General features: G+C 36.9%; 1 protein-coding gene across 1 annotated transcript in view; it reads right to left on the reverse strand.

The window, feature by feature from the left end:
- The window catches only part of CAMK1D (calcium/calmodulin dependent protein kinase ID), a 484,315-nt gene that overhangs the window by 288,482 nt on the left and 168,892 nt on the right, over nucleotides 1-26,941 (reverse strand). The window contains exon 2 of the mRNA XM_044677707.1: nucleotides 2,520-2,651. Within this exon, the coding sequence (XP_044533642.1) occupies nucleotides 2,520-2,651 (132 nt within the window). The remainder of the gene's footprint in view (nucleotides 1-2,519; nucleotides 2,652-26,941) is intronic.

Here is a 26,941-nt window from a genome sequence, read left to right on the forward strand (position 1 = left end):
GTAATAGAAAAAAGCTGGAAACAAACTATTTGACCAAAAATTGGGAATGGAAAAATGAATTTTAGTATGTGAATGCAACATAATTTTATTGCACCTTAAATAATGAAAAATAATGAAAAAAAATCAAAGAAATGTGGTAAGACTAACTCATGCAGTGAAGAAAACAGACTACAAAAAAGATAAGAGTGGCATGAATCTGTCATGATAACTCTTGTGCTTTTTGCTTACCTCTTTTTGGGGGGACTTATTTTGTTTTAGGGTCATTTGGTGTATGTTTGTGTTTGCTATGTTAAAAGAAAGTGCATTAGTTAAGAAAAGACTTCAGGCTTCTGATTACTTAACAACATGGTACTGTCAAATGAAATCTACCAAAGTCCCATCACTCGCTATCTCTCCTCTTCCCTGGCATTTTTCAATACTAATGAAACCAAGAGTGGGGAACCTAATCAAACAAGAATTTCAGTGACACAAACCAATGCTGACCTCTTAAGACCACATTTGGGTGGATACCAAATAACTGTCAATTAGAGTACAAGAAGAATGGAGATTCATTTACTTCATTTGGTCCCAAATTGGTAACTGACTCAAGCAAACATTTAGATGACATATTTGATTAGCAGAAAGCCCAACAGGCTCCTAATCTATGAGAGTTGTTTTTGGTGATATCAGCCCTCTAAGCACTCTAAGATGATGCAGAATACTCAGAAGCTGCCCTCTCCCCACCACTGCCTATAGCAATGGCCAAGCCCAAATATGTGCCACAAGGCTAAGTTAATGTCACTTATGTGGTTTTCCAGCTCCTGGCACTGGGAAATGAGTCATTTAAATGTTTCATTAAAGTATCATCTTCCAATTTGAGTATAATATACTTAGAACTGTTTGTTTTGACCAAATTCTCTTCTAAACGGTTATTTAATTTAGTCTTTCATGGGTCTTTGGTAGAGAACTCAGACAGCCTAGAAACCAAACAAACAACAAAAAAATCCTATGAGCAATTTGTTCTCTAACGTGGAACTGACATACCATATGTTTGTTCTTTGAGTCAATAAAGGTCAGAACATGTTATACAGTCGTGATTAACAAACTGTGCAATCTTGGTACTTATGGCAGCTGAGTGTGATTCAAAGGCTGCTGTTAAGCTTCAAAAAACAAAAAAAAGAGGGAAAAAAAAACCATGCTCATCCATAATGAATGTAAGGAGGACTCAGTGTATTCTGGGGAGCTGTAACATTTATTCTGAGTTTGCTTCTCTTAGTAGTTGGCCAGTTCCCTCTAGGAGTGGACTTCCAAACTCAGAAATTTTATTTGTTTTTACTTTTTAGTAATCTTTTTTTGTTTTCATATCCCCTTCATTTCTGACTATATCCATCCTATCTCCTCTTAGCCAAAGAGCCACCACTCATAACAAATAGGGAAAAAGCAGTTCAGCAAAACTAATTAATATATCAATCAAATCTGAGCCTATATATAATTTTTATAATTTTCCACACCACAGTCTCCCACCTCAACAAAGGAAGTACATTTTTTCATCTCTTCTTCAGTGCCATGCTTGGTCATTATAATGGCATTAATATAAATTATAATCTGTTTTTAGAAGAGTAGAAAGGTACTCCTTATTTACATGGAGTCATTTTCTTTCTTGTTTTCCTGAAAACCTAATAACTTTTCATTGGTATTCCTGCCGTCTTTCACAAATAGAAACATCTTTAAATTTCTATAGCATCTTTCTCCAAAAATAATAGTGTGTGTGTGTGTGTGTGTGTGTGTGTGTGTGTGTGTGTGTTTCCTCAATCTTTGTCAAAACCTGCATTTATTGGGAAATGGGGAGGGGATAGTGAGAAAGGGAAAATAAGAGCAGGCAAAAGGACTCAATTAATTCCTGTGTCAGACTTCCACTGGATATAGGTAGGCTTTAGGCCAGAGGTTCTTATCCTTTTTTATGAAGAGTTCCTTTGGGAATCTGGCAAGGCCTATGGACCTTTTCCAGAATAATATTTTAAATGCACAAAACACATAGGATTATAAAGGAAACCAAAGATTAGTAGAAATAAAGATGCAATTTTTTCATGGACACATCCTCTCTCAAATGGTTCCACAGAACCCTAAGGTCTGTGAACCCCATATTAAGAATTCCTGCTTTATGGCGAGATGAATTGGTTAAAATTAACTTCAAACAAAAAATAAATGAAATGCATGTAATAAGCCTTGGAAAACTAGAGTTCTGTTTTATGTTGGAGATCGGAAATTATCATGCTAACAAGGAAGAAAAACTTTAAGTATCTGTAAAAGGCAAGGAAATCAATGCTCAGGCAGGGAAGAGAAACTTAGTGGTTGGTCCCTGTTTCTAGGATCATGATTCCATTATAAAATAAATCTTGCCTCCATTTTTGCTTCTGTTTGGTTTGAGTGAGTTCCATAGCTCATCCTTATCCCTACACAGATGTTCTCCCTCCCAAAGTTCACTTAGATGAGACCAGCAATCCAAAGGGATCAAAGTGATGAGATTCTATAGCACTTACTTTCTCAGAACAGCAATTTCATTCTCTATGCTGCTTTCTTTGCCTTTTAGTGCCTTCTTCGGGATACATTTCACTGCAAAAAGTTTTCCAGTTGCTTTCTCTTCAGCTAAAACCACTTCAGAAAATGCACCACTGTGAAGAAAAACAAAACAGAGAAAATGGGCTTAGGAACAGGAGAAAGACATAAAATATACCCATGTTTTACAATGGCTTTTTTAAATCCTACACTCGGATTTTAGATAGTAATCATAACAAGACTAATAAAAATGTTTACTGTTACTTTTCCTCCTAAATTACTCTCTGTGTGATCCTGGGCAAGTCACTTAACCCCTCTTGCCTAGCCCTTAACCTTCTCTCTTCAAACGTTTTTACCAAGAAAGGAAAAAGAGCAAAGAAAAGAAAAATAATATACCCCGCCAAATCCAGTTCTTTATGGAAAGAAATGAATACATGCAAACACACCCACAAAGAAAAATGTGGTTGTTTGAATCTGTTTGTGTTTGAAACTATGCAATTGAATCACCTATATGACTACTTTCAGTCCATCCCTGCTGGACAGTTGCTATATTACTATCAAATCACTTTTGAACAATTTTTTTTTTAAACTTTCAGAAAAATTTAAAGCAGAAAATAAATAAGGGCACTGGATCCTATCCAAAGTTCCAAGACCCCTCTCTCCCTCAATTAACTGAAAAATGATATTATCTGGGCAAGTAGGTGACTCAGTGGATAAAACACCAGGTCTGAAGTTGAAAGGACCTGGGTTCAAGTCTGGCCTCAGACACAGCTTAGGCAAATCACTTAATCTTATTTACCTAACCCTTGTTTCCTTCCTGCCTTAGAGTTGTTACTAAGAAAGTATTATTTTAAAAGAAAGAAAAGAAAGATATTAGCTATGTCAGGAGTACAATCACAGAAAACATTAAAACTGCCAATTCTCTGAGAAATGTAAGAATATAATGACATTGTAAGTTTGTGTAATTCTTAGTACTGATAATAGTTAATTAATTGGTTAACACAGGTAGAACACTTCTTTTAAATTGGTCTTTCAGGCAAGCATTCATTTAAACACCTGTAGTGGGTCAAGTAGCATAAAAAGTGCTGGAGATAAGAAGAAAGACAAAAAACAATCCTTGCCCTCAAAGAGCTCCTATTCTTGTAAGGAAGACAGTGTAACAACAAATTAGCCAATCTAGGTTTATGCAAGATAGATAGAGATGTGATAGAATGTATTCTCAGAAGAATACATTCAGAAGAAAAGTGACTTTCTGGAGTCAAGAAGAGCCAAACTTAAATCCAGCCCGATACACTAGCTGTGTGACCCTGGGCAAGCATTTATCCACTCTTCACCTTAATCCACTGGAGAAGAAAATGGTAACCCACCAGTATCACCAGTATCTTTACCAAGAAAACCCCAGAGATAGTCTATGGAATCATGAAGAGTTGGACATAACCAAACAACATTTGCAGAGGAAAAGGCACCCAAAGCAATAGGTTGTGGGGAAGGACTCTTGTTAGAAGATGGGATTATAAATCTTGAAGGAATCTAGAACAATGAAGAGGAGAGAGTAAAGAGGAGAAGCATGAGAGCAATGAGTAACAGCCAGAGTAAAGGCACAAAATTAGGAGGAGGATCATCCTGTTTATTTAGCTTATAGAGTACATAGAGGGGAGTGAAGTAACAGGATAATAGAAATATTGAGCATGGACCAGATTATAATGGTTTTTTTGTTGCCAGAGCTCTTTATTTTTGATCAGGGAAATAATAGGAATTCACTAGAATTTATTGAATGGGGAAGGGGACACAATCAGTCCTGTACTTTGAAATAATCACTTTGACACCTGAGCAATGATGCCCTAGATAGGGATTTGTTGTTGTACAGTCATGTCCCACTTTTCATGACTTCATTGGAGTTCTCTTGGCAAAGATACTGGATTGATTGGCCATTTTCTTCTCTGAATCATTTTATAATTGAGGAAACTGAGGCAAAGAGAGTTAAGTGACCCATGCAGGGTCAATTGCTCTAATTGAAAGATGTACCTAAATCAAACAGGAGTGGAGACTTTCAAATTTAAATATGAACAAAGCTCAAAAGGTCAAATGTCATGACTAATATTATGGAGAACTAATCATTGTCCTCCTGACCACAGAATATGGGAATATATTTTTAGGTGAGGAAGGGACTTTATAGGCAATCAAGTCCAATCCTCTCATTTTACTGATGATGAATTTGAGGTCAGGATGGATAAGTGGTTCAATTAAGGTCCCTCAGCTAAGGAGTGTTTGAGGTAGGGTTCAAATCCAGGTTTTTATGACTCTAAATCTAGTGATCTAGCCATTCCCTCCAATTCACTTTACCATCCATCCATTATTTGAAGGCCGGAGCTAATAAAGGTCACCATTCTCTCTGTCTTAGAGCAGCAGTTTAGTATTAAACAAGGAGAGTCTCCTGATTCATTCATTCATTTCATACTTCCTTTCAATGACTTTTGGAGCAATCACAGAGTGATTTAGGGAGCTGGGGGAAGGGGGAATGGAGACTTCCTAAATAATATTCCTAAACAAACTTATCATCTGTTATCTTCTTTGTTTTTATTTTCTATATGTCTTTTTGTTTATTATTACTATAATTTTAAATAACCCTTGTCTTCTGACTTAGAATCAATACTGACTATCAGTTCCAAGAGAGAACAGTAAAGGGTATACAACTGGGGTTAAGTGACTTGCCCAGGGTAACATAGCTAGGAAGTGTCTGAGGCCAGATTGGAATCCAGGATTTCCCATCTCCAGGCCTGACATTCTATCCACTGAGCTACCCAGTTTCCCCTACATGTCTTTTCTTTTTTTTTTCTAAGTTTAGCAAGGAGTTCTTTGTACATCCACATTTTCTTCTTTTTCATCTTTGGTGGAATTGTTTCTTTGCAACTTTAGAAATCAGGTCATCAGATGCTACCTATGCCTTTGAAGTTTACTCTCCAAAAACTAAGGTACATGTCTATTTATGCCTAAATTTCCTCTCTTCTTTCACAAATTCTAAGTCGGGTTGGTCACTTTCCCCCAAGGCTTCTATTATTTCTACTTCAGCAACCTGGCCTTTCTTATTTGACAGGATCGAGTTTAAAAATCACATTTCTCAGCAACTTAGAATTATGTCCAAAGGGTTTTAAAAGAATGCATGCCCTTTGTCTAGCAATACCACTACTAGGTCTGTACCCCAAAGAGATGAAAAAATGAGAAAGGATCTCTTTATACAAAAATATTTATAGCTGCACTTTTTGTGGTGGCAAAAAATTGGAAAATGAGGGGGTATCCCTCAATTGAGGAATGGCTGAACAAATTATGATGTATGATAGTGATGGAATACTATTGTATTATAAGGAATGATGAGCTGCTTTATTTCTATAAGAACTGGAAGGACTTGTATGAACTGAAGCAGAGTGAAATAAGAAGAACCCGGAGGATATTATAAATAGTAACTGAAACACTGTGGAACAATCAAATGTGATTGACTTTGCTACTCAAAGGAATGCAATAATCCAGGACAATGCTAAAGGACTTATGGGAAAGAATGCTATCCACACTGAGAGAAAGAACTGTTGGCATAGAAATCCAGAAGAAAACATATGACTTATCATTAAGAGTATATGATTTGGGGTTTTGGTTTTAAAAGATTATTATGAAAATGAATAATATGGAAATGGGTTTTGAGTGATTATATGTGTATATATATGTATATACATATACATATATATATATGTATGTATGTATGTATCCCAGTGAAATTGCTTGTCAGCACTGGGAGTGGGGGGGGGAGAGGAAAGGGAGACAACAAGAATCATGTAACCATGGAAAAATTAAAAAATTTAAAAAACAAAATAAAAACTACTTGAATATAAAAAAATACATTTCTCCTCTTTAGTTTCCACCTTGAGAAAAATGAAATTCTTCTTAACAAAAGCTAAGAATTTTGGGAGACTGCAGCTGGCCTAGTGGAATAGATATCTATACTAAGTTCAACATTAACATGGTGTGCCTCTGGGAAGTTGAGAGTGGGTAGTGGGTAGGAGGTTGCCTGAGTGATGAATTGATCCAGGTAAGAATGGAGTGGGTCAAAGTCATCTTGCCAATAAGAGTGGGACTGGGGCCTGTGAGCACTCCTACACTTACAGACCAGGAGAGATAGGAAGACTTAATCTTTAAAAAAAATTATTGGCACAAATTGTCATTGCTAATATAGATTCCTCGGGATGGTTTGGAGAAAACACCAAGTATTATGACTGTGGGCAAAGTCACCTAACCTGTAAACCTAAGTTTCCTCACCTACAAAATGAGGAAAATAAGAGTATTTATCTTCATGTAGTTGCTGTGAGAACCAGATAAGACAACAAAAAAGAGCCATTCCCCAACTGATGGTCAAGGGATATGAACAGGCACTTTTCAGAGGAAGAAACCCATGCTATCAATAGCCCTGTGAAAAATGTTTTGACTCACTTAATAAACATAAAGTGTTTTGTAAACCTTCACACAGGTTATCATCATCATCATCATTATTCTAATTTCCAGTCGAACTCCAGACTAATTCTCCTGACTTACTGAACATTACTCTCCTTCACACTCTCTACATTCCAGACTAACTGATCTTCTTGCTGCACCACTCTTATCTTTCTGCCTTGTACAAACTGTCCCCTATGCCAGGAATGTTCTCTCTCCTCCCTTCTGCTTCAGATTCCCAAACTTCCTTCAAAGCTCACCTCAAGTCCTACTTCTTAAGAGAAGCCTATCCTGATTCTGCATTTACTAGTACAAAAATTACTATCTACTTCCTAGTTTATATATAGTTTATATCTAGTTTTCTTTTTGTGTGTATGTTGTTTCCTGCCAATAGAGCTCCCTCTGGGCCAGAAATGTTTTGTTTTTGTCTTTAAAGCTCCAGTACCTAGGACAGTGCTTTTAAAAGCTTGAGTGGACATTAGTTTTCCTCTCTTTGATACAATAAAGCAGAGCTGTCAAACTGGAGGCCACTGAAAAATTCCCATATGCCACCAAAACCAATTAAAAGGTAATCGGAGAATGTTTAACAAAATTAATAAAAATATTAAACAACGTGAATGGTGTTATTTTGTGATTTTCTAAGTCTACAGGCCATTGAAAAGATCTATTTTTCAAGTGTAACACCACTGACCATCCAGTACATAGAATTGCAAAGGGAATTAGTTATACTAAAGTGATTTAATTTATTGCTCTGCTCACTTCACATCTTTAAGATCAGATAATGCTGATGATAATAATGGGGGAGAAGGAAGCCAATATCATTCATAAAAAGAAAATTTCTTTAAAAAGCTAATGACATAAAAAACGAGCCAGAATGAAACAAAGTCTGAGGCTGGAAGTTTCTCAGAAGGAGTCATGTCCTGTTGTTTATGGCTTTCAGATTTTAATAAGAGTTGTTTGAGATTGTCATTCAAAATGTCATTATCTCTCATTGAAACGTATAGGCAACTGAGTCAAAATTAAGAGCCATTCCCCAAACGATAAATTGTCAAGGGATACAAATAGGCACTTTTCAGAGGAAGAAATCCATGTTTTCAATAGCTGTATGGAAAATATTCTGACTCACTTAATAATCAGAGAAATACAAATTAAAATACTACCTTATACCCATGAAATTTGCAAAGATGACAAAAATGAAAAATGATAGATGCTGGAAGGGATGTGAAAGAACAGATATACTGATGAACTGTTTGGAACTATGCCCCAAAAGATATTAAATTCTTCATACCCTTTGACATAACAATACTACTATCAGGTCTATATTCCCACCCCACCCCCCACCAAAAGATCAAAACTTTTATTGTGGTGGCAAAAAATAGGAAACTGAGATTTCAATCAATTGGGGGAATAGCTGAACAAGCCATAGCATATAAATTTAATGAAATACTACTGTCTTATAAGAAATTATGAAGGGGAGTGGATTCAGAAAAACTTAGAAAGACAAGTATGAATTGATACAAAGTCAAATGAGCAGAACCAGGAGAATAATTGGCATAGTGACCACAATATTATCAAGATAATCAACTCTGAAAGACACTAATTCTGATCAACACCATGACCCACAACAATTCCAAAGGTCTCATGATAAAGAACCAATGGGCTCAGAGTACAGATTTAAGAATACTTTCTTCTTTTTCTTGTTTGTTTGTTTTGAGGTGGGTTTTTTTGGACAATGCTAACTCAGAGATTTGTTTTGCATGACTACAGTTATTTGTAATGGGTTTTATTATTCTTGCCTTCCCAGTAGGAGGGGAAGGGAGAAGAACTGAATGTCTGGAAATGAAAGCAAAATAACATTGAGTTTTTTAACTGTCATTATCCCAGAGGAAGATGTTTTGATTTGTATTTAATCATGCTTGGAAGTTAATTGTTACTAAGGGATATCACTGTTTGTATAATAAAGTATTGATCAGAAAATATGCCAAAACGTGTAATTCCCTCAAAAACAAATACCCACAGGTATAAATGGAGAGGTATCCAGTTGGAAATAAATGGTATTTCCCTAGAGAGAAATAATCATGGGATGAGAAGAGAAAATGTGGCAGCCAGTGTGGTTCTAAACTCCTTTTTCTTTAGCCATTATGGAGGAAAAGATGTAAGAGCTGCCTGGGGCTCTTGGTAAACTAAGACCTTCTCACACTAAACAAAACTAGACTGAAAGAACTGAAGTTATTTGGTCTTTTACTTCAGAGAAGACTATTATTGGATGGTTCATTCTGCTATGCTTTTTAAAAAGAAAATTCAACATACAATTTAATTTTATTGCTTTATTAACTTCATTTTCTGCACCAAGTACAACTTAATATCATCTCTGTTGTAAAAGAGTTGTCACCAGTCCCAGATATTTGGTTCAGTCATCATTTTTCAGTCATATATAATTCTTCATGACTCCATTTGACATTTTCTTGGCATAGATGCCAAGTATTTGCCATTCCCTTTTCTCCAGCTGATTTTACAGATAAGGAAACCAACGCCAACAGAATTAAATGACTTGCTTAGGATCACAAAGCTAGTAAGTATTTGAGGCCAAATTAGAATTTAGGAAGATGAGTCTTACTGACTGCAGGTATGACACTCAATCCACTACACCATCAAGGTGCTCTTTTACTATCAATTAAAATGGCCTTTTCCACTAAGTAAGTAGTAATTCAAAATGTCAAAGAATGAAACATGTTAAGGATGACTGGATTTAATGAAAAGCTGAGTTTTCAACACAGAGCAGATTTTATTTGGCCATTTTATGGGTATTTTCTAGACTCTATGCTACAAAAATCATCAATTCTACTGTAAAAGTAAAGATATAGAATATGTTTTAACATCTGATTGGGGTGGGGAGGCAGAGATTGGATATAGAACTAATGAGTAAAATTCTCCAAATATCACAACAATTACCTGATTATATATTAGGAGGCCTTATATAAATCAGGATTTTTGAAGGATATGCTTAACTTTTTAAGGTCAACAGGATTTTTAAAATAAAATCAGTATACCAGAGCACTAATTCATATTTTTTGATTATTTAGATAGATTGAACTGAAGCATATGTTTTTGTGAAATAGAGGTTTTCATTGTAAATAAGTAGTATAAAGTAAATTCAACAGAATGAATATCTACTAAGGTCCTACTCCAAATAGAATTCTATGTTAAGTACTACAGAGCACCTGAAAGTACAGAAGACCTGACCTCATAAATCATACAGTCTAGTAGGGGATAGATATGACATATATATGTAATTAAAATGTAAGTAGAACAATACATATATATGCTTAGGTAGAACATGGGCTAGAACTGTGATTTCTCTGATATAGGGAATTCTCAGTGAAGAAAATCCCTGTACCAACCCAGATCAATATTTCCTTGATAATATAGTCTATAAGAGGTACCTGGAGCCCTGAGAGCATAAATGACTTGCCTGGGGTCACAGAGTTAGTTATTATATAAAGCTGTATTTCATATTTTCATTGGGATGGAATTACCATATTTTACACAATTATAACTTAAAATAGTTAGAATTTGAATACATGCAACTACTTCAAGGGATTCATTATTCACATTAATCAGGACCTGTATGTCTCAGAAGTAGGAAGGAAATGAAATTTATTATTTAAATATGTTTCATAAACCACAGTTTCATTAATTCAGATTGCTGTCTTCCAAATAGTCTTAAATTAGATAAGGACATCTCTATTACTGAGTTTCTGCTTAGGAAAAAGGAGAATCCTATTTGGCACATAACTGCTTCCTTTTCAATGCAAAATTTCTGACTTCTTCCTTAACTTGGTAATTCCATGATGACATCCTGCCTCCAAAATCTGAATAACTATGACAAGAGAATATATAATATGGTTAAAACGATCCTGATTTTCATCCAGATAACCTCCCAACTTCAAAACAACTTTACATCTACATCTCCTGGGACAGGCTTGTCAAAAGGAAAGCACAATCTTTTGGAGTCTTCCCACATATTATCTCTGGTCACTTCTTGTGATATGTTCACTCTTGGTTTTCAAGATTTTCCATGCTTCTAATTCTTCACTCTGGATAGTCTCTATTGGTCCAAAGTTAGATAACAAACAAGTTTCAAAGGAAAATACTTGTATTTGTATCCTTAGTGCCTAGTGTAGTGCCTATTAGGCACTCAATATATTCTTGTTGATTGATTATAAAATGATTACTAGAATTTATTGGGCAGTTTTCATTTCATATCATAATTATTTTCTGTGGCAAAGGGCAGCAATTCTACTCTGTTCAAATTATTTGTAAAATACTGATATCTCTATGTTTTCTTTTCTTTTCATTTATTTTGTTAAATATTTCCTGAGTACATTTTAATCTGGTTCTGGTTGTTCTTAGAAGTTTTGTTGGCCACACGCAGCATTCAAGCCACATATCTAACATGTCTGAGTTAGATTATTCTTGGTAAAGAACGCCCCTCACAATGAAGTTTAGCACCATCTCTGCAATTTATGGTCTAGATAGTAACCAAGGAAACAGAGGTTAAATTACTTGACCAAGGTCAAATTGCTAGCCTGTGCCAGAGGTAAGAAAGAACATGAAATAGGGGACTGAATACTGGTCTTGGATTCAGAAGCCCTGAGATATATCCTCTTTAAAAATATATTTTTTTTAATTTTAAACCCCTAACTTCTGTGTATTGACTTATAGGTGGAAGATTGGCAAGGGTAGGCAATGGGGGTCAAGTGACCTGCCCAGGGTCACACAGCTGGGAAGTGTCTGAGGCCGGATTTGAATAAAGATTAAGTTTAGGGGAGGTTTTTTGTTCCTTTGTGGGATTTAGGACATTTTTGTAACCCTAAGGTTTAGCAAAGGGCCTGGCATAGAGGAGGCCCTCAATAAATGCTATAAGACTGAATCCTGAAACCAAATTCTGACTTTAGGAACTAACAAAAAAGAAAATGCTTCATTGTAGCTAAACCTAGCACCATTTATCTTAAAGTCCTTATTTTAAAGTTAACTTGCCCTGGACAAAGAGCAATAACTAAGGTAAGGCGAACAAGGCTTTGTCTAAGGGCATCAAAATTTAGAGGCATGGGCAGTGCTTTCAGTTCCTTGGCAGCAGAGAAACTACTGAGCTTAACATCAATAATTAGTTGAAATAGGAAACTAGTAAATGATGGGTGCTTCCTCCCCAGAGCTCATAGCACCTCAGGGGAGCTACCATCTGTTTCTTCCTTTCCTTGCTACCTCCCCCACCCCACCTTTGCTCAGAGAGAGCCTCTGAGTCACCTGGAAAGTCTCTAAGGTCTATCCCTTCACAGAGTTTTAAAAATTTATTTCATACTTCGGGATGGGGAGATGCAGGGGGGAAGGGATTGTTAGTTATAGCTCTGTTTGGATAGGTGGGAAAATGGTTAACATGACAGCAAGTTCATTCAATTCATACTCCTAATGCAGCCTCTTAAAAGCCAACCATACTGACTTGGGATAGTTCTCAGTTGCCCTGATAAGACCTTTTGCAGAGTCCTCCTATGTATAAACTGGGCTCAGAAGAAAGCAATAATGCTTGCTTTTAAAAAAGACACTTAGCGTGTCTAGCAGCCATTCAGTTGAACAACCCTGTATTAAGTGCCTGCCATTTGCAAGGTACAGTGCTAGATGCTAAAGATCCAAAGATGAAAATCAATTCAATTCTTGCTCCCAGGGTACTTAGAATGTACAATGGGGGCTATAATGCAAATTGATAGAGAGTTTCCTAGCCATCTGGTCAATAGGATAAGGAAAGACAATCTACATAAAATCTCACAAAGGTATTTTTTTCTAACCTCAATTAACTAGGTCTCTACACTAATCCAATTAACTACATAATAACCAAATTCTTTTTACTTTGTACTGGCTAGACATCACTTCAGCAGAGTTAGCAATTTTTAAATTTTAAGCCATTACTTTCTATCCTAGTAACAACTCTAAAACAGAAGAGCAAGGACTAGGAAAACAAGATTAAATGACTTGCTCAGGGTCTCACAGCTAGAAAGTCTCTAAAGCAAGATTTGAATCCAGGTTCTCTCAACTCCAGGCTTAGTGCTTTGTGTTACCTAGCTGCCGCAAGGCCAGTACTCATTAATTGTCAAACAGGGCAGCCTGATGGAATGGCAAGACACTGGATAGGGAGACAGAAGATCTAAGTTCAAATCTTGATGCTATTTACTTATCTATGTGACCTTGGTGGCCCTCAGTTTCCTCATTTGTGAAATGATGGTGAGAGGACCCAGCTGACCTTTAAGGACCTTTCCAGATCTAAATCTATGACCTATGCAACTTACTTTTAAAAAAGGCCTCACTTTCTACATCTATAAAACCTAAACAATCAGTCTAAATGAACTCTGAGATTCCTTTCAGTTCCAAATTCTGTGATCCTGCAATCCGGAAGCCTTTCAGAGAAACAAACCTAATTGATCATTAGCCCATGGACCAAAGCCAAAGAAGAAAGCCAGCAAGCAGCCTTAAGGGGCAAAAAAGTTTCCTGGCAGCACAGTAGTTTTTGTCCAACAATCCAGTATACAAACTAAGGACATTTACAATTCTCAAGGAAAAAACCTATACAAGCTGGATTTCATCAAAGCCTAGAAATCTAAGCAAATCTGTATCAAGTTCTGTTATGTGGCCCCTAAGGGAAAATTCCAAACTTAAGAATCACTTAAGCAGGGAAGAGAAGTTAATGAATGGACAGCTGAGATGTCTCAGTAGTATAAAGACACCCTTTTTCCAGAAAAAGAGATATCAAAATAATAATGATAACAACAGCTAGCATTTCTATGGTGCCTACTATATGCCAGGCACCATACTAAGTGCTTTACAATTACAAGTATCCCTTCCTTATCAGAAGGGTTAGGAGCAAGACTTCTGGAAATCTGGAATATCAATGTAAAATCTGCTGACTGTCTTCATACCAGAGATATATTCTAATATTCTAATAGTTAGAGAATAAGCCTGATTTTTTTCTTTTTTCTTTTATGGAGTGTTTACAGTACATTGTTGTGAAATTTGGGTTAAGTATGTCATAGCCATATAGTTTCTAAACTTTTTCTGTGTTGTCTGTTGGCTTTCAAGTATTGTCTGCCATTTAATTTCTTACATTGATCCTAGATTGAAATCTTGATGGGGAAAGTTAAGATAAAGCAGGGAAACCTGTATTATCTTATTTGATCCCCACAAAAACCCTGGGAGGTAAGTGCTATTTATCATTATCTTCATTTTATAGTTGAGGAAACTGAGGCAGAGATTAAATCATTTGTCCAGGGTCACACATCTAAGAAGATGTTACTGTGCCACTTAGCTGCTGCTTTCTCTAGTGTTATCCTGTGAGAAAGTCCAGACAGATTTACATTTTCTGTACAGGGAAATAGATTTACATTTGGCTATGATGAATCAAATCTTAGAATCTCACCTCTGAGGAACTTTTATCTGAAATAAAAATGACCACATCTCACAGTGGAACTGTTTTATCAATATGAGGAAACAAGTAAAAAACTCTTTTTCTCTAACAACAAAAATCTGTCATTTTCTGTTCAAACAGTACAGGGTATGTGTAAGAGAGAGAGACAGAGAGAGAAAGACAGGGGGGGGGGAGAGAGAGAGGGAGAGAGAGAGAGTGTGTGTCTGCACACATCTGATTCTTTAAACTAAGTTCATTCACATACTTTTTGCACTAAAATGAAAATGCATCTTCTTCTTAATTTAAAATGGCCAGTCCATTACGCAAAAAAAGAGAGAGATTTTTTTCTCTGTTCACACTGCTATATAAGTGACAGAAATGGTAAGCATTTTACTTCATTTCACCTTGATAATAATTCTAATATCTCTCAGATTTCGCATGTGGATTTTCCTTACCTGGCTGAAATTCAGTCACCAGGACCACTTTTCATGCAGCTCTTACTAACTGCATTTAAAATCCTCTAAACATTTGAAAATCAATTATAAAATTAAGTTCCTGGTCTTACTTTTTTTTTTAAAAGAATGAAGCCTGAGAAATCAATATTATTATCCTGGGCAGACAAACTATTTCAGTGATTCTCAAAGTATGGGCTCTAGCAACTTTGGGGAATCCCCAAGCCTCTTTCAGAGAGTCTGTAAGGCCAAAACTATTTTCATAATAATTCAAATTACTAAAACACTAAATATAAAGTAGAGATAACATGTATAAACCAAAGCTCTTGGGGAGAGAATTCGTTAATCATTTTAAGAGTATAAAGGAGTCCTGAGACCAAACAGTTTGAAAACTACCAATACCCTATTCCAAACAATTCTGATGCATGTGGCATATTTTGTTGTTATTTAAGGTCTTTGAGGGGAGAAGTTTTTTCTCTGAATTTCCATATTAATTCTAGACTCAATGCTATTTTTCAGTAATGGAAACAATCCTAGAACCACCCTAGCTTAGCCCAAAACCAAGCAAATGTTGTTGTTCAGTTGTTTTTCAGTCACATCTATAACATGGAAATGACAGGGTAGAATTCCTGAAAGATATAGTGTCAAGCCTCACCCAGAATTCCAGGGGACCCCCCAAATTCACAGACCTCATTTGGGATTTTCTTGATGAAGATCCTGGAGTGTTTTACCATTTTAAAGATTGGGAAACTGAAGCAAATAGGGTAAAGTGACATGCCCAAGGTTATACAGCTAGTATCTGAGGCACATAGGAAGTGCAAGTGCTTAATAAATGTTTACAGATTATAGCTTTAGATATCTAGAGTTTCTATGAAGTTTTGAAAAAGCCTAGAACAAGAACTCAAAAGTGTGGATGAAGAGACCCAGGTACAAGTGGAGGCTTCAACACCAAACAGCTGCCAAAGAGGGGAAAAAAAGCAATTTCTGGGTCCCAGTTTACTCATCTTCAAAAGAATGAGGGATGAAACAAAGTGGACTAGGCGATCTCTTAGATCCTCCCTGGTTCTAATATTCCACGATTCTTATTAATCTCAAAGGCATAATTTTCAAAGCTGAACTGAATTGAATGCAATCTTTTTCAAACTCATAGTTTTCAGTCTGTCAGAGATTGCACGTTAAAAGGAAATTATTTTCCTTTCAGTGCTTTTTCTCCCCAGAAGTGTGTATACACACATGCTGCATATGTACAGACAGATATGTTTATAACCTCTATAAGCATCTTCTTCCAACTCACAGCCTTCAAATGTTATTAGTTGTGTGATCCTGGGCAAGTCACTTAATGGTCATATGCCTCAGTTTCCTCATCCGTAAAATGAAAAGGATGGTTTCAGTGGCTTCCAAGGTCCCTCCTAGTTCTACATCTGTGGTGTCATTATCTCTATAAACTAAGAGGGCTTCAAATTTACCTTTGCCATTGCTCCTTATGGGTTCTTTCCTTCCTTTTTTTAAACTGCTCACATAACTCATTAGAATTCATTTTCTGATTAACAGAACCAACTTAATCTTCAAGTGCAATTCATAAGCTCTTCTATTTCCCAACACAGTCACATTAACACTGCCTGAGCTAAAAGAAATGAAGAGTTTAGCCATTTGTGGGGTTTTGTGTCTTATAGAAAGTTTCACTCTTCTTTCACATACAAATTCTAAGAAGGTTATTGTTAGGCGATGATTATTTCATTATTTCTAAAAAAAAAAAAAGGACTTTCTTGTGGTCTGTTGTCTGGGGAAATAATAGGAGATTATCTTCTAAGACTTTATGCATAGTAAATGAGGGACTGAAGCATCCTGCTCTCTTTGCTCTCCTAAAAAAGAATCATTTTGCAACATTCCCTGTTTGTCAGGCGCACCCAGAATACAAAAGTCAAATATGACGGTCACTGCCCTGAAGGAGCTTACAGTTTAGAGGGTCTGGTCATGCTGGACAATATGGCCATGGCAAATGCTATTTGTTAATCACAAACGCAGCTAAACTGGCTGAATGCACCACTAGCCACTCTAAATTCCCATCACCATACAGACATGGCTTCCATCTCAACTCATGGGAATAAGCTAATTTGTCCATCTGATGAATCCAGGGGCTTCGTGGCTTAGCTGATGAGCTGCTCAGCATCTCTGGAACAAGCTGTATCCTTAATAGAGAAGCCTTTCCATTAAAGCTCAGAAACACATGGCTAGCACTGTAGCACATCTCTGTCTCTCTTCCCGCAAAACAGACGATCGTGATAAGGAACACAGCGATTCTTGCTACGGTTTTTCACAGAAGGAATGCTCCTGCAAGCTCAGATGGGGTGGGGAAAAACTAGATCCAACTGTACAGCAGATCTGTCCTTACATAGCACTGGAGCGGGATGATTTGAAGAGTTCTCTATTCCCAAATACCACTTTGATTGGCTAATTATAGTGCTTGAAATTCTCAGCATTTATAATCACTAATGTCATTAAAACATTAACACCATTCAGCCTTCACCTATCACAGAGCAATCTCTCTACGTGACTCTGGGTAAGTTGTGGCCTCCTGGGGCTTCACTTCTCTTATCTATAAAATGAGGGTGTTACATCCAGATAGTCTTTAAGGCTACTTTCAACTTTAAGTCTGCAATATATAAAGTAATTCCCAAACGCTCCTATGAAAATGCAACTACCGCATATTACTTTGAAGTGTAATGCATTAAGCCATTAGCACCATTTGGCTTTCACCAAATACAGACCAAGGTCCTGAAGGAATTGCAAAATATACTTGGTTTTAAAAAATAAAATAAAAATAGCTACAGCTAAGTGGCTCAGTGGAGAGACAGCCAGGAGAGACCTGGCGATAGGAGGTCCTAGGTTCAAATCTGGTCTCAGGTCCTTTCTAGTTATGTCACCCCAGGCAAGTCACTTCACCCTAATCACCTAATCCTTACCACTCTTCTGCCCTGGAACTGTTACCTTGAATCTATTCTAAGAAAGAAGGTAAGGGTTTTTAACAATAAAGACAAACAACTGCTTAGTTCTGACTCTTAGAAGTTAGTCAGAAAAAGTCATAAATCATTTAAAAAGATAAAGTATGTCATGTTTCCTCAATAAGCTGCTGATGATCTACAGTAGGATGTACAGTTTGAGAGACTCTCTGACCACCATTCACAATAGTCAGCCATTCATGCTCTCTTTCAGTGTCTCCTTTGAGCAATGGTACTTCTGTGTGAAATATTCCTTTATGGAGAGAGTTAGGAGTTCAGTGAGTGACTATGGAGGTAAGTTTGTGGTTGGTGTTTTTTCCTCCTAAATGTCACATTCAAGCATCCAGCTCATTCTTCTGGCTTCAGGAGCACAATATAGTACTAGCATTTTCTCCACTCCTAGTCTATACCCAAATCTTTGCCAATCCACAAAACTCTTACTAATTAAGACAAAATGAAAAATTTAACCCTCAACCAAGAAGACAAAAAGTTTACCGGCTTTCCTTGAACATTGTTTGAAGCCACACTTAAGATCAACCAACAGGGCTTCACTTAGGGGGTACTACCAGAAGAGGCATCATCCACCTTTATTTACTTACATCAGGATACAGTCAACTAAGGAGTGTCACCTGGGAAGAAACATGAACAGAGGCACCTTCACACCAGCAAGCTAAGTAGAACCTTAAGAACTAGTTTAGTCTGTAACATTCTCCCTTCTTGGCATATTCTATACCCCAGAGATAGCCAGTTTCTACCTACTACCCTTTTAAACACAACGATTAAAAACCACCAATCTTCACAGACTTGTAGATCTATGGTGGAAACAGACCTCAGAGAAAAATCTAATCCAATCCTTCATTTTACAGTTGAGTTAACTAAGGGCCAGAAAGAGTGATATGTCTAAAGTCATACAAGTAGTAAACATCAGAAGTAAAATTGGAACCCAGGTCTTTTGCCTCCAGAGTCAGGATTCTTTCTCCCAGGTCCTTTATCTGAAACTACTAGCAGGAAATGAGAATGAGAGTGCCATCCTTTATCTCATGGTACAATGGAAAGAGTGCTGAGTTTGGAGTCTAAGGACTTGAGTTCAGATATTCATTCTGGCACTTATTATCTGTGTGACCTTAAGAAAATTACAACCTCTCTGAAATTTAATATCTTTATTTGTAAGATGAGGAGAGTTTAGACCATTCAAGTCTCAGAGGTTCCTTTAATCTTTAAATCTACAATCCCAGGATGTAACCATTAATACATTTATACCTCCCCAAATCTGTCAGTGGGAGGTAGATGTCCAAACCAACCTTTTCACCAACACAGCTAGAAGTGGGGGAGTCAAGGAATAGGTGATAAGCCCCAAAAGCAAGTGACCCTACCAGTTCATCAGAACAAGGGCAGAAAACACATTCTGCTAGTCTAAAAGAGAATCCTTTCACAAATACTACTTCCAGAAGACCTCTGGATTTCCATTCAGACCTCCCTAGTTCATAGCTTTCATTCCCTTCTCAACCCCTTCATTTGGCAATGCAGGCAAATTCTAATCTCAGACTTGGCTCAGGTCTCATGTTTACATTGGGTCTTAGATCTTCTCCCTCTCTCCCCAGAAAGGGTTTCCCCAAAGGCCAGTGGTTCCCTCAATTTTTCTGCATTTGCCAGGGAAGATTAATGAAACATATGACAGAAATCATACAAATTGACTGCTACAAATCGGAAACAAAATGACCAATAAATATTCACTCATTTTTCCCATTTATCAAGCATGTGTATGTATGTATGTGTTTTGTCCCTAGATATGTTCATTGATATGGAACATTTTAGGCAAAGGGTCTGAATGAACAAATATTCCTTATCCCCAAATCAGGCATCCCACAACCAAGCAGCAAAACAAGATCCCATTCCCATCCTCCTCACTGCTTTACTTACAGGAACAAATCAATATGTCTCAACTCTCATCTAGATTCATCATTGAAATTTTAGAGCTAAGGAGTTGCTGGCATCTTTCCTGGATCTAAACACTAACAACAATTTAGAATGGATTTTTCTTTCCTTTTTTTTTAACTAAACACATCAGCCCACCAGAATTCAAAGCAAGCTTACATCTGTTTCTTATGGTCTGTGTATGAGCCACTGAAAAACAGTATTTCTATTCTCTTCATGCCTCAAAATTAATTAACTCCAGCAAATACATTGATATGCTTCTTTAAGAAATATGAAACTATACATAAAAAGGGAAGGAAAGGACGTGGTGAATGTCACATCACTGATGAAGCATCTGATACAATACTCATGCAAATTTTGACAGGAAGAACATTGAACAGGCTTTATATTCCCAGCACCTACCATTTACTAGATGGGTAATAAATACAGGATGAATTTATTTTTACTCTTTATTTCCTACTATAATTCATATAACTTCTCCTTTAGGAATTTGGATACTATGCTATTTGGTGCATATATGTTTACTTTTGATATCATTTGATTATCTATAGTACCTTTTATAAAAATGTAATTTCCTTCCTTATCTCTTTTAATAAGATCAATTTTTACTTTTGCTTTCTCTGAGATCATAATTGCTACTCCTGATTTTTTACTTCAACTAAAGTATAATAGATTCTGCTCCATCCCCTTAGTCTTACTTTGTGTGCATGCATGATAAATTAAAACAAATAATCCAGAAACTGGACTTTCATGAAATAGCTACTGATCATTTCAAGGAGCTACCACTAAAATGAGCTCTGTGGCCAAATTTGTAAAATATGTTAAATCCTGCAATTAGGAGAGGAGAAAGAGAATACTTGGAAATCAAACTAATGGGCATGACTGAGAATAATCTAAATTTCAGATATTTGGGTGATAGCCTCAAAAACTCGGATCACTATTCTGGGCAATCTAAAATAAGAAAAATCATGAACCTAAGTGTTGCCTTTGTTTTCCTCCTCAGTAGCAATGCTTCACTACAGTTTTGAGAGAAAGGGGGTTTGGAGTGAATCCTGGTATACTAATAAGTCAAGGAAGAGGTAAGGACAATAAAATTACAATTACACAGTGTTAAAACCAATCATAAAAATAATTAATTCATTAGTGGCCCATGCAAGAAGCAGAGGACTTAGTCTAGGGCAAACAGTGGACACTCAAAAGGAAAAGACATATAAAATCATTGGGGAAGTGCGGACAGGGGAAGCATTTAAAAATAAGGTGGTGTGTTGAGTGCTTTACAAAGGTTATTTCATTTGATATTTATAACAACTCTGTAAAATTAGTGCTGTTATTATATTCATTTTACCATTGAGCAAACGGAGACAGGCAAGGGTCAAGTGACTTGCCCAGAAACATACAGCTTTTAAATGTTTGAAGCTGTATTTGAACTCTGGTCTTCCTAATGCCAGACCAAGCACTCTGTTCATTCTACTGCCTAGCCATCTCCTAGAACCTTAAAGTCCTACCTACTACTTTTTTATTCTCCCTGATTAAGAACAGCCCATCTTTACAAATGGGAGAAAACTCAGAGATCATTTAGTCCAAACCCTTTCCCAAAGGATAATTCATTTTAATTAAACCCCAATGAGGGAAGATTAGGCAATTTCCACTTGAATGTGTGGTATTTCAGGTAAGATGACTCCAAAGCCAGGAAAACAGTCAGGACAGAGTAGTGGTAAGGGTAGCAGCAAGGACTAGGGATGTACGTGTAAGAGCAAGAAGACATGAGTTCAAATCCTAGCTCTGCCACTTATATAACCCAATTTATTTTAGGCAAACCACTTATATTTCAGAGCCTCAATTTTTCCATGATCCCTAGGAATAATATAATCCCTTGGAGTTAAGAACAGATGAAATCAAATAGTCCATCACTATGATAATGAAGAGAATAAGGAGGCCAGCTGGGGAAACAAAGCTAAAAGAGCTAAATGTGTATCTGGTCTAGCTTATCATGGGAGGCAGCCCGATGAGGTACAAAGAATGTGGAATCCCAGGCTTTTAGTTTAAATCCTGCCCCTATTTTTTACTGCCTATGTGATAGTGTCCTTCTCTGAAATCCAGTTTTACCATTGGGTGTTGAATTGATGACTTCTAATGTCTAGATCTAGATTGAAGATCTTATAACCAAGATGCTCAAAAAGCTTTTTAAAATCCCCAAATGATACAGGAACAAAAATTCTCTAATTATTAAAATAAGAGGGAAACAGAAACTCAGAATAAAGAAATTGGCAATGGAAAGAATTTCATTGTTAGGTAGTCTAAAGAGACATTTCAGTTCTTTGAGAGAATTAAGAATTAACTAGGAAATGTTAATTGTGGTCCTGGACATGCTCTTTCACTAGAAAGAGATAGCCTTTTAGAAATTAAAACTGGGAGATATCTCATCTCTGAACTTGCTACCTTTGTGATCTTGGATACATCATAATCTCAGTTACCAAATCTGAAAAATGAGATGGTCTCTGAAATTCCTTCCAGCTCTGGAACTATGACCTTGAGACTATTTTCTAAGTAGTGATATTAATCTCCATGCTGCCAGACTGGAAGAAATGACTCAGCTTATGATTTATTCTGATGAAATTGTATTAATAGTGGGAATAAAAGAAGAAGAAATTTCAGGGGATGGTATTTTTTTTACATCTCAGCTATAACTTTACTCACCATTATATATTTTAACATTTGAGTGTTGGTAATGAAGCATTCAGTGCAACATGTCCCTATGTTCTATGAGGTTTCATTTATTTTTGTTTTGTTCTAATTCTTAGAATTCATTTTCACCTCCCCTGTTCTACCATTATTCATACTGGTAGATGCTGTAAGCCATTATGTTTATCATCTTTCAAAGGGCTCTCAACAATTGGACTTTGCTCCCAGGAAATATGTATAAGCAAGTATTCTGCATACAGATGAGGTACTCTGCTGGAGAAAGAGAGGTCATAATTAGGTATCTACTAATGCTGGTGGTACTTTCCACGCTTCTGCAGCTATCAACTTATCAAAGGGACAGAAAAACATACAGGTTAGACAGAAGTGCTGAATGAAGAGTTCAGCTTACTAAAAATCAAAATCCCCAGATATCAAGATGGCTTTCATAGATTTTAGAGTCAGAGGGATTTGGGCGATCATCTCTTCAAAGGCCATAGATGAAGAAATAGACCCAAGAGAGGACAACTGACCTTCCAAGGTCACATAGCTAGATAATAGCCTTACCAGAATTAAAACTCAAATCTTCTGATTCCCAGAACTGCATTCTTTCCACTTAAATTTCACAGTCTTCCCACAAGAAAAGCATTTTCTACCATTGTCCAAAACAGGAGGAACAATGTTAATGTCAATGAATTGTATGAAAAGTCCCTCCCACAAAAGTCCGGGGTTAAAAAAGATAACTAGGGGAGGTACCTAGAAGGGTTAGGTAGTTTAAAATCAAGGCCGGTGGAAATTTAGGACCACCTGTGCTCCTTCTTGGCTCTATTGTTTCCTAAAATGGGCATGGACAAGATCTTTAACTCCTTCCACTATGGAGTGCTAGCACATGAATCCCTGGAAAATTCTAGTACATCTAAACATTCACCTCTTCCCATTTTCTCCTAAACCAGTGTCACTTTAATGCTAGCTTCAGGATCCATGATTTGTAACTGACTATCTTAACAGCTGAAAATATCTTGTAGAGGAGTAATTTGGGCAACCAACCCTCTTGGACAGAAGCCAAGGTAGATCCACCACATACTGACCTGTAGGAGGTAACCCAGTACAGTAGAAGAAGTAGGGGCTCTGGAATCAGAGGATGGGGTTCAAATCCTGCCTCTGAAACTTACTAACTTGATCACTATAAGCAAGTCACAAAACCTCATGAGGCTTCAGTTTCCTCATCCATAAAATGAAAGTGTTGACCTAAAAAGCTTTAAAAACAAAAACAAAACAAAACAAACCTTTCTCCTTCTTTCTTAAAATAGATGTCAAGTTTTAGTTCCAAGGCAGAGAATAGCAGTAAGGGTTAGGCAACTAGAGTTAAGTGACTTGTCTAGGGTCACACAACTAGAAAGTATTTGTGGTCAAATTTGAACCCAGGACTTTCCATCCATCCATAGCCCTGGCTCTCTATCCACTGAGTCACATAGCTGCTCTGACTAAAAGCTTTTAAAGTCCCTTCTAACTATAAATCTGATTATCTGATCTGTTCTGATCTATAGAAAATGGTATGGAAAACAACTGCTTGAACACATGGGTTGATGCAGACATGATTTGGGATGTAGACTCTAAATGATCACCCCAGTGCAACCATCAATAATATGGAAATAGGTCTTGATCAATCACACATGTAAAACCCAGTGGAAATGTGTATTGGCTATGGGGGTGAGGATAGGAGTGGTGGAGAGGAGAGTAAGAACATGAGTCATGGAACCATGGAAAATTAATCTAGAAAATAAAATTTCAAAAAAAGAAAAGAAAAGAAAAGAAAATTGTATGGAGAGTGTCCTCACTCTGGAGACAGCTCCTTTAAGATCCACCCTGCCAACACCACCCAACTCTCTCCCAATAGTCATGATCTCACACATTTGCCTATCTTTTTCTTCCTGAGAGTCCTAGCTTCCCATGTTTATGGGACCCATGTTTCATTTCCTACTGGCTGGCTTCTAGTCTGGTGCTTCTGTTGACATTTCATTCATATTTTAACTACTCTGCTCATCTCATTTAGCCCTTTCTGGTTTGGTGTCCCTTTCTGTCTACTCCCTCAGTTTTCAAGTCTTTGCCTCCCCTAGAATCACTGAACCCCTAGAATGCCAACCCCTCATCAGCCTAACCAGCCCCTCCAGAATGAAACAAACAGTTGATGAGGTTTGACAGATATTCTGGTGTACTGATTTAGGAAGACTGTTTTTTTTCCCTTAGGGTTCTTAACGTATGCTGAAGTCCTAGTGAACTCTGAGAAGCTAGAGTTGGAGTAGACAGATCATTGTTTCTAATGGGCACATCCTCCCATTCATAAGCACCTAACCCTGGATAAATCTTTGTTGATAATCACTAATTAATATTAATTAAACATTCTCCAAGTTTCTGGCACCATAATGGGGGGAGGGGTGGATATTATGATTTCTTTTCCATTTTTCAGCCCCACCAATCTGTAATAACTTTCATATTATCCAGAGATAATAAATATACCTAAACTGGTTCTTTGGGAATGGCAAAAGTATAAACAGAAACTCTTTGATTTGACCCTTTAGTTCAAAATCATTCTGAACTGGACTGTAACTTAGGTTGACTTCCTCTTCTAGGATTCCTTTAGGCTTCTGATCTTATTTCATTCCCCAGACATTAATATAAGACAAAAAGGAAGTAGCAATTATAGTACTGAGGGGAGAGGAGCAGCAGGGGTGCAAAAATTAATTCATATGGTTTTTTAAAATGATTTGGAATAAAATATATGTGGGAACTTCTTCACAGCCTACATTCCCCTGTAGACTAATGAAGAAACTCTTGTTGGATCTACAATTTTCTCTAATGCCCTATAACGTCTCAAAGCTTTCAAAAATGATTTGTCAGAGCTACTATGGAAGCATCAGACTTCTAGCATGTGAATCAAACAGTCTATCAGCAAACATTTACAAAGCACCCAGGTGCTTTGATTACTGCTGTTCTATGTTTTGGGCACATGAATACAATGAATGTAACAATCACCACTTACAAGGAGTTTGCATTCTAGAAAAGCAGACAGCACGAACATATATAACTGTAACAAATGTATGAGGTGGCCACCAATGCTGTAGTGCCTCATTTCTCTCAAAGAGTACATGGGGATATCCATTCATTCTTTTCACTGACTCATCAATCCAACCTGCCCTCAGAGAAGGATCACCATCATAAAGTGTGGGAAGCCAATAAGAGAATAGATAAAAAATCTGAGACTCCTCTTTTGACCCCTTTTGTGGTCCTTGTGATTTCTTGTTGAAATGTATTGTGACTTTATTGAAAAGCTTTATGTTCCTATCAAACCTGAATTTAAAGGGTTAACACTTTTAACACAGCAAGGAATGCTGCTGCCTGTTATAGCCAAGGCCAAGATACTCTCCAACTTGGCTTTCTGATAAGAACCTAGTCAAAATTCAGCCTTGGCCTTGGTCTATTCTGAAGCCAATGTTTTGTGTTGTAACTTCTGCGCATCTGCAAAGTTTCGGGGGGTGGGGTGGTTCTTTTGTGTGAAACGAGTCTTAAAACATATATAATAAACTCCATGCTCCTGGAGCCAGAGCTGGAAGCATGAAGTAAAAGACATTTCCCTTGTCCTGTCCTTATTTCCTTATCAACTAAACTGTCATCAGATTATCAGAGATGATAAAGAGATCTCCACAATAAAGTACATTCAAACTCTCATAGGGTACTAAGGAGAACTTGTTGTGGGAATACACCCCCTCATCCCCCACTGTTCACTACTTCAGTTTTTGAACCTCCATGATGTGTCTATTTAACCCATCTGGCCACTCACAATAATAACACTCTTAGATCTGAAATATAACCCTTTATTTAGCAATAAGGCAAAATAATATTAGAAGTATTCCTATACTTAAAACAAATACAGAAATAACAGAAGCATCACAATCCACATATAAACTGAGATCATTCTTTCCCACCAATGCATTCCCTATCTATAAAAGAAAATGGGCATGGAATTACAAAAATCTGCCAAGTTGACACATGTGTAAGGAAAACCCATGTGCTCAGAGTAACTCACTACTCAGGAACTAGAGATTTTAGTGTACTGTGCCTCAGAAACAGCCCATGAAAGTTCCTTGACAAATTTAGCTTCTGTATTGAACAGATGCTTCCATTGCTAAAGTGAGTTAATCCATACTATACTTGACTAACACTTCCCTGGTATGATGTCTCAGCTACTCTGGATGATTTCTTTGATTAACTGCTTCCACACTGTCTCTCTGCTCATCTGGACTTACTCTTCAACAACTCTGGTATCTGTTCCTTCCAGATTCAAACTTAGTTGATGTAATTCTCTCCTTTAAACTAGCATGCTCTCTCTCTCTCTCTCTCTCTCTCTCTCTCTC

Source organism: Gracilinanus agilis, chromosome 5 (assembly GCF_016433145.1).
Source record: "Gracilinanus agilis isolate LMUSP501 chromosome 5, AgileGrace, whole genome shotgun sequence".
NCBI lineage: Eukaryota > Metazoa > Chordata > Mammalia > Didelphimorphia > Didelphidae > Gracilinanus > Gracilinanus agilis.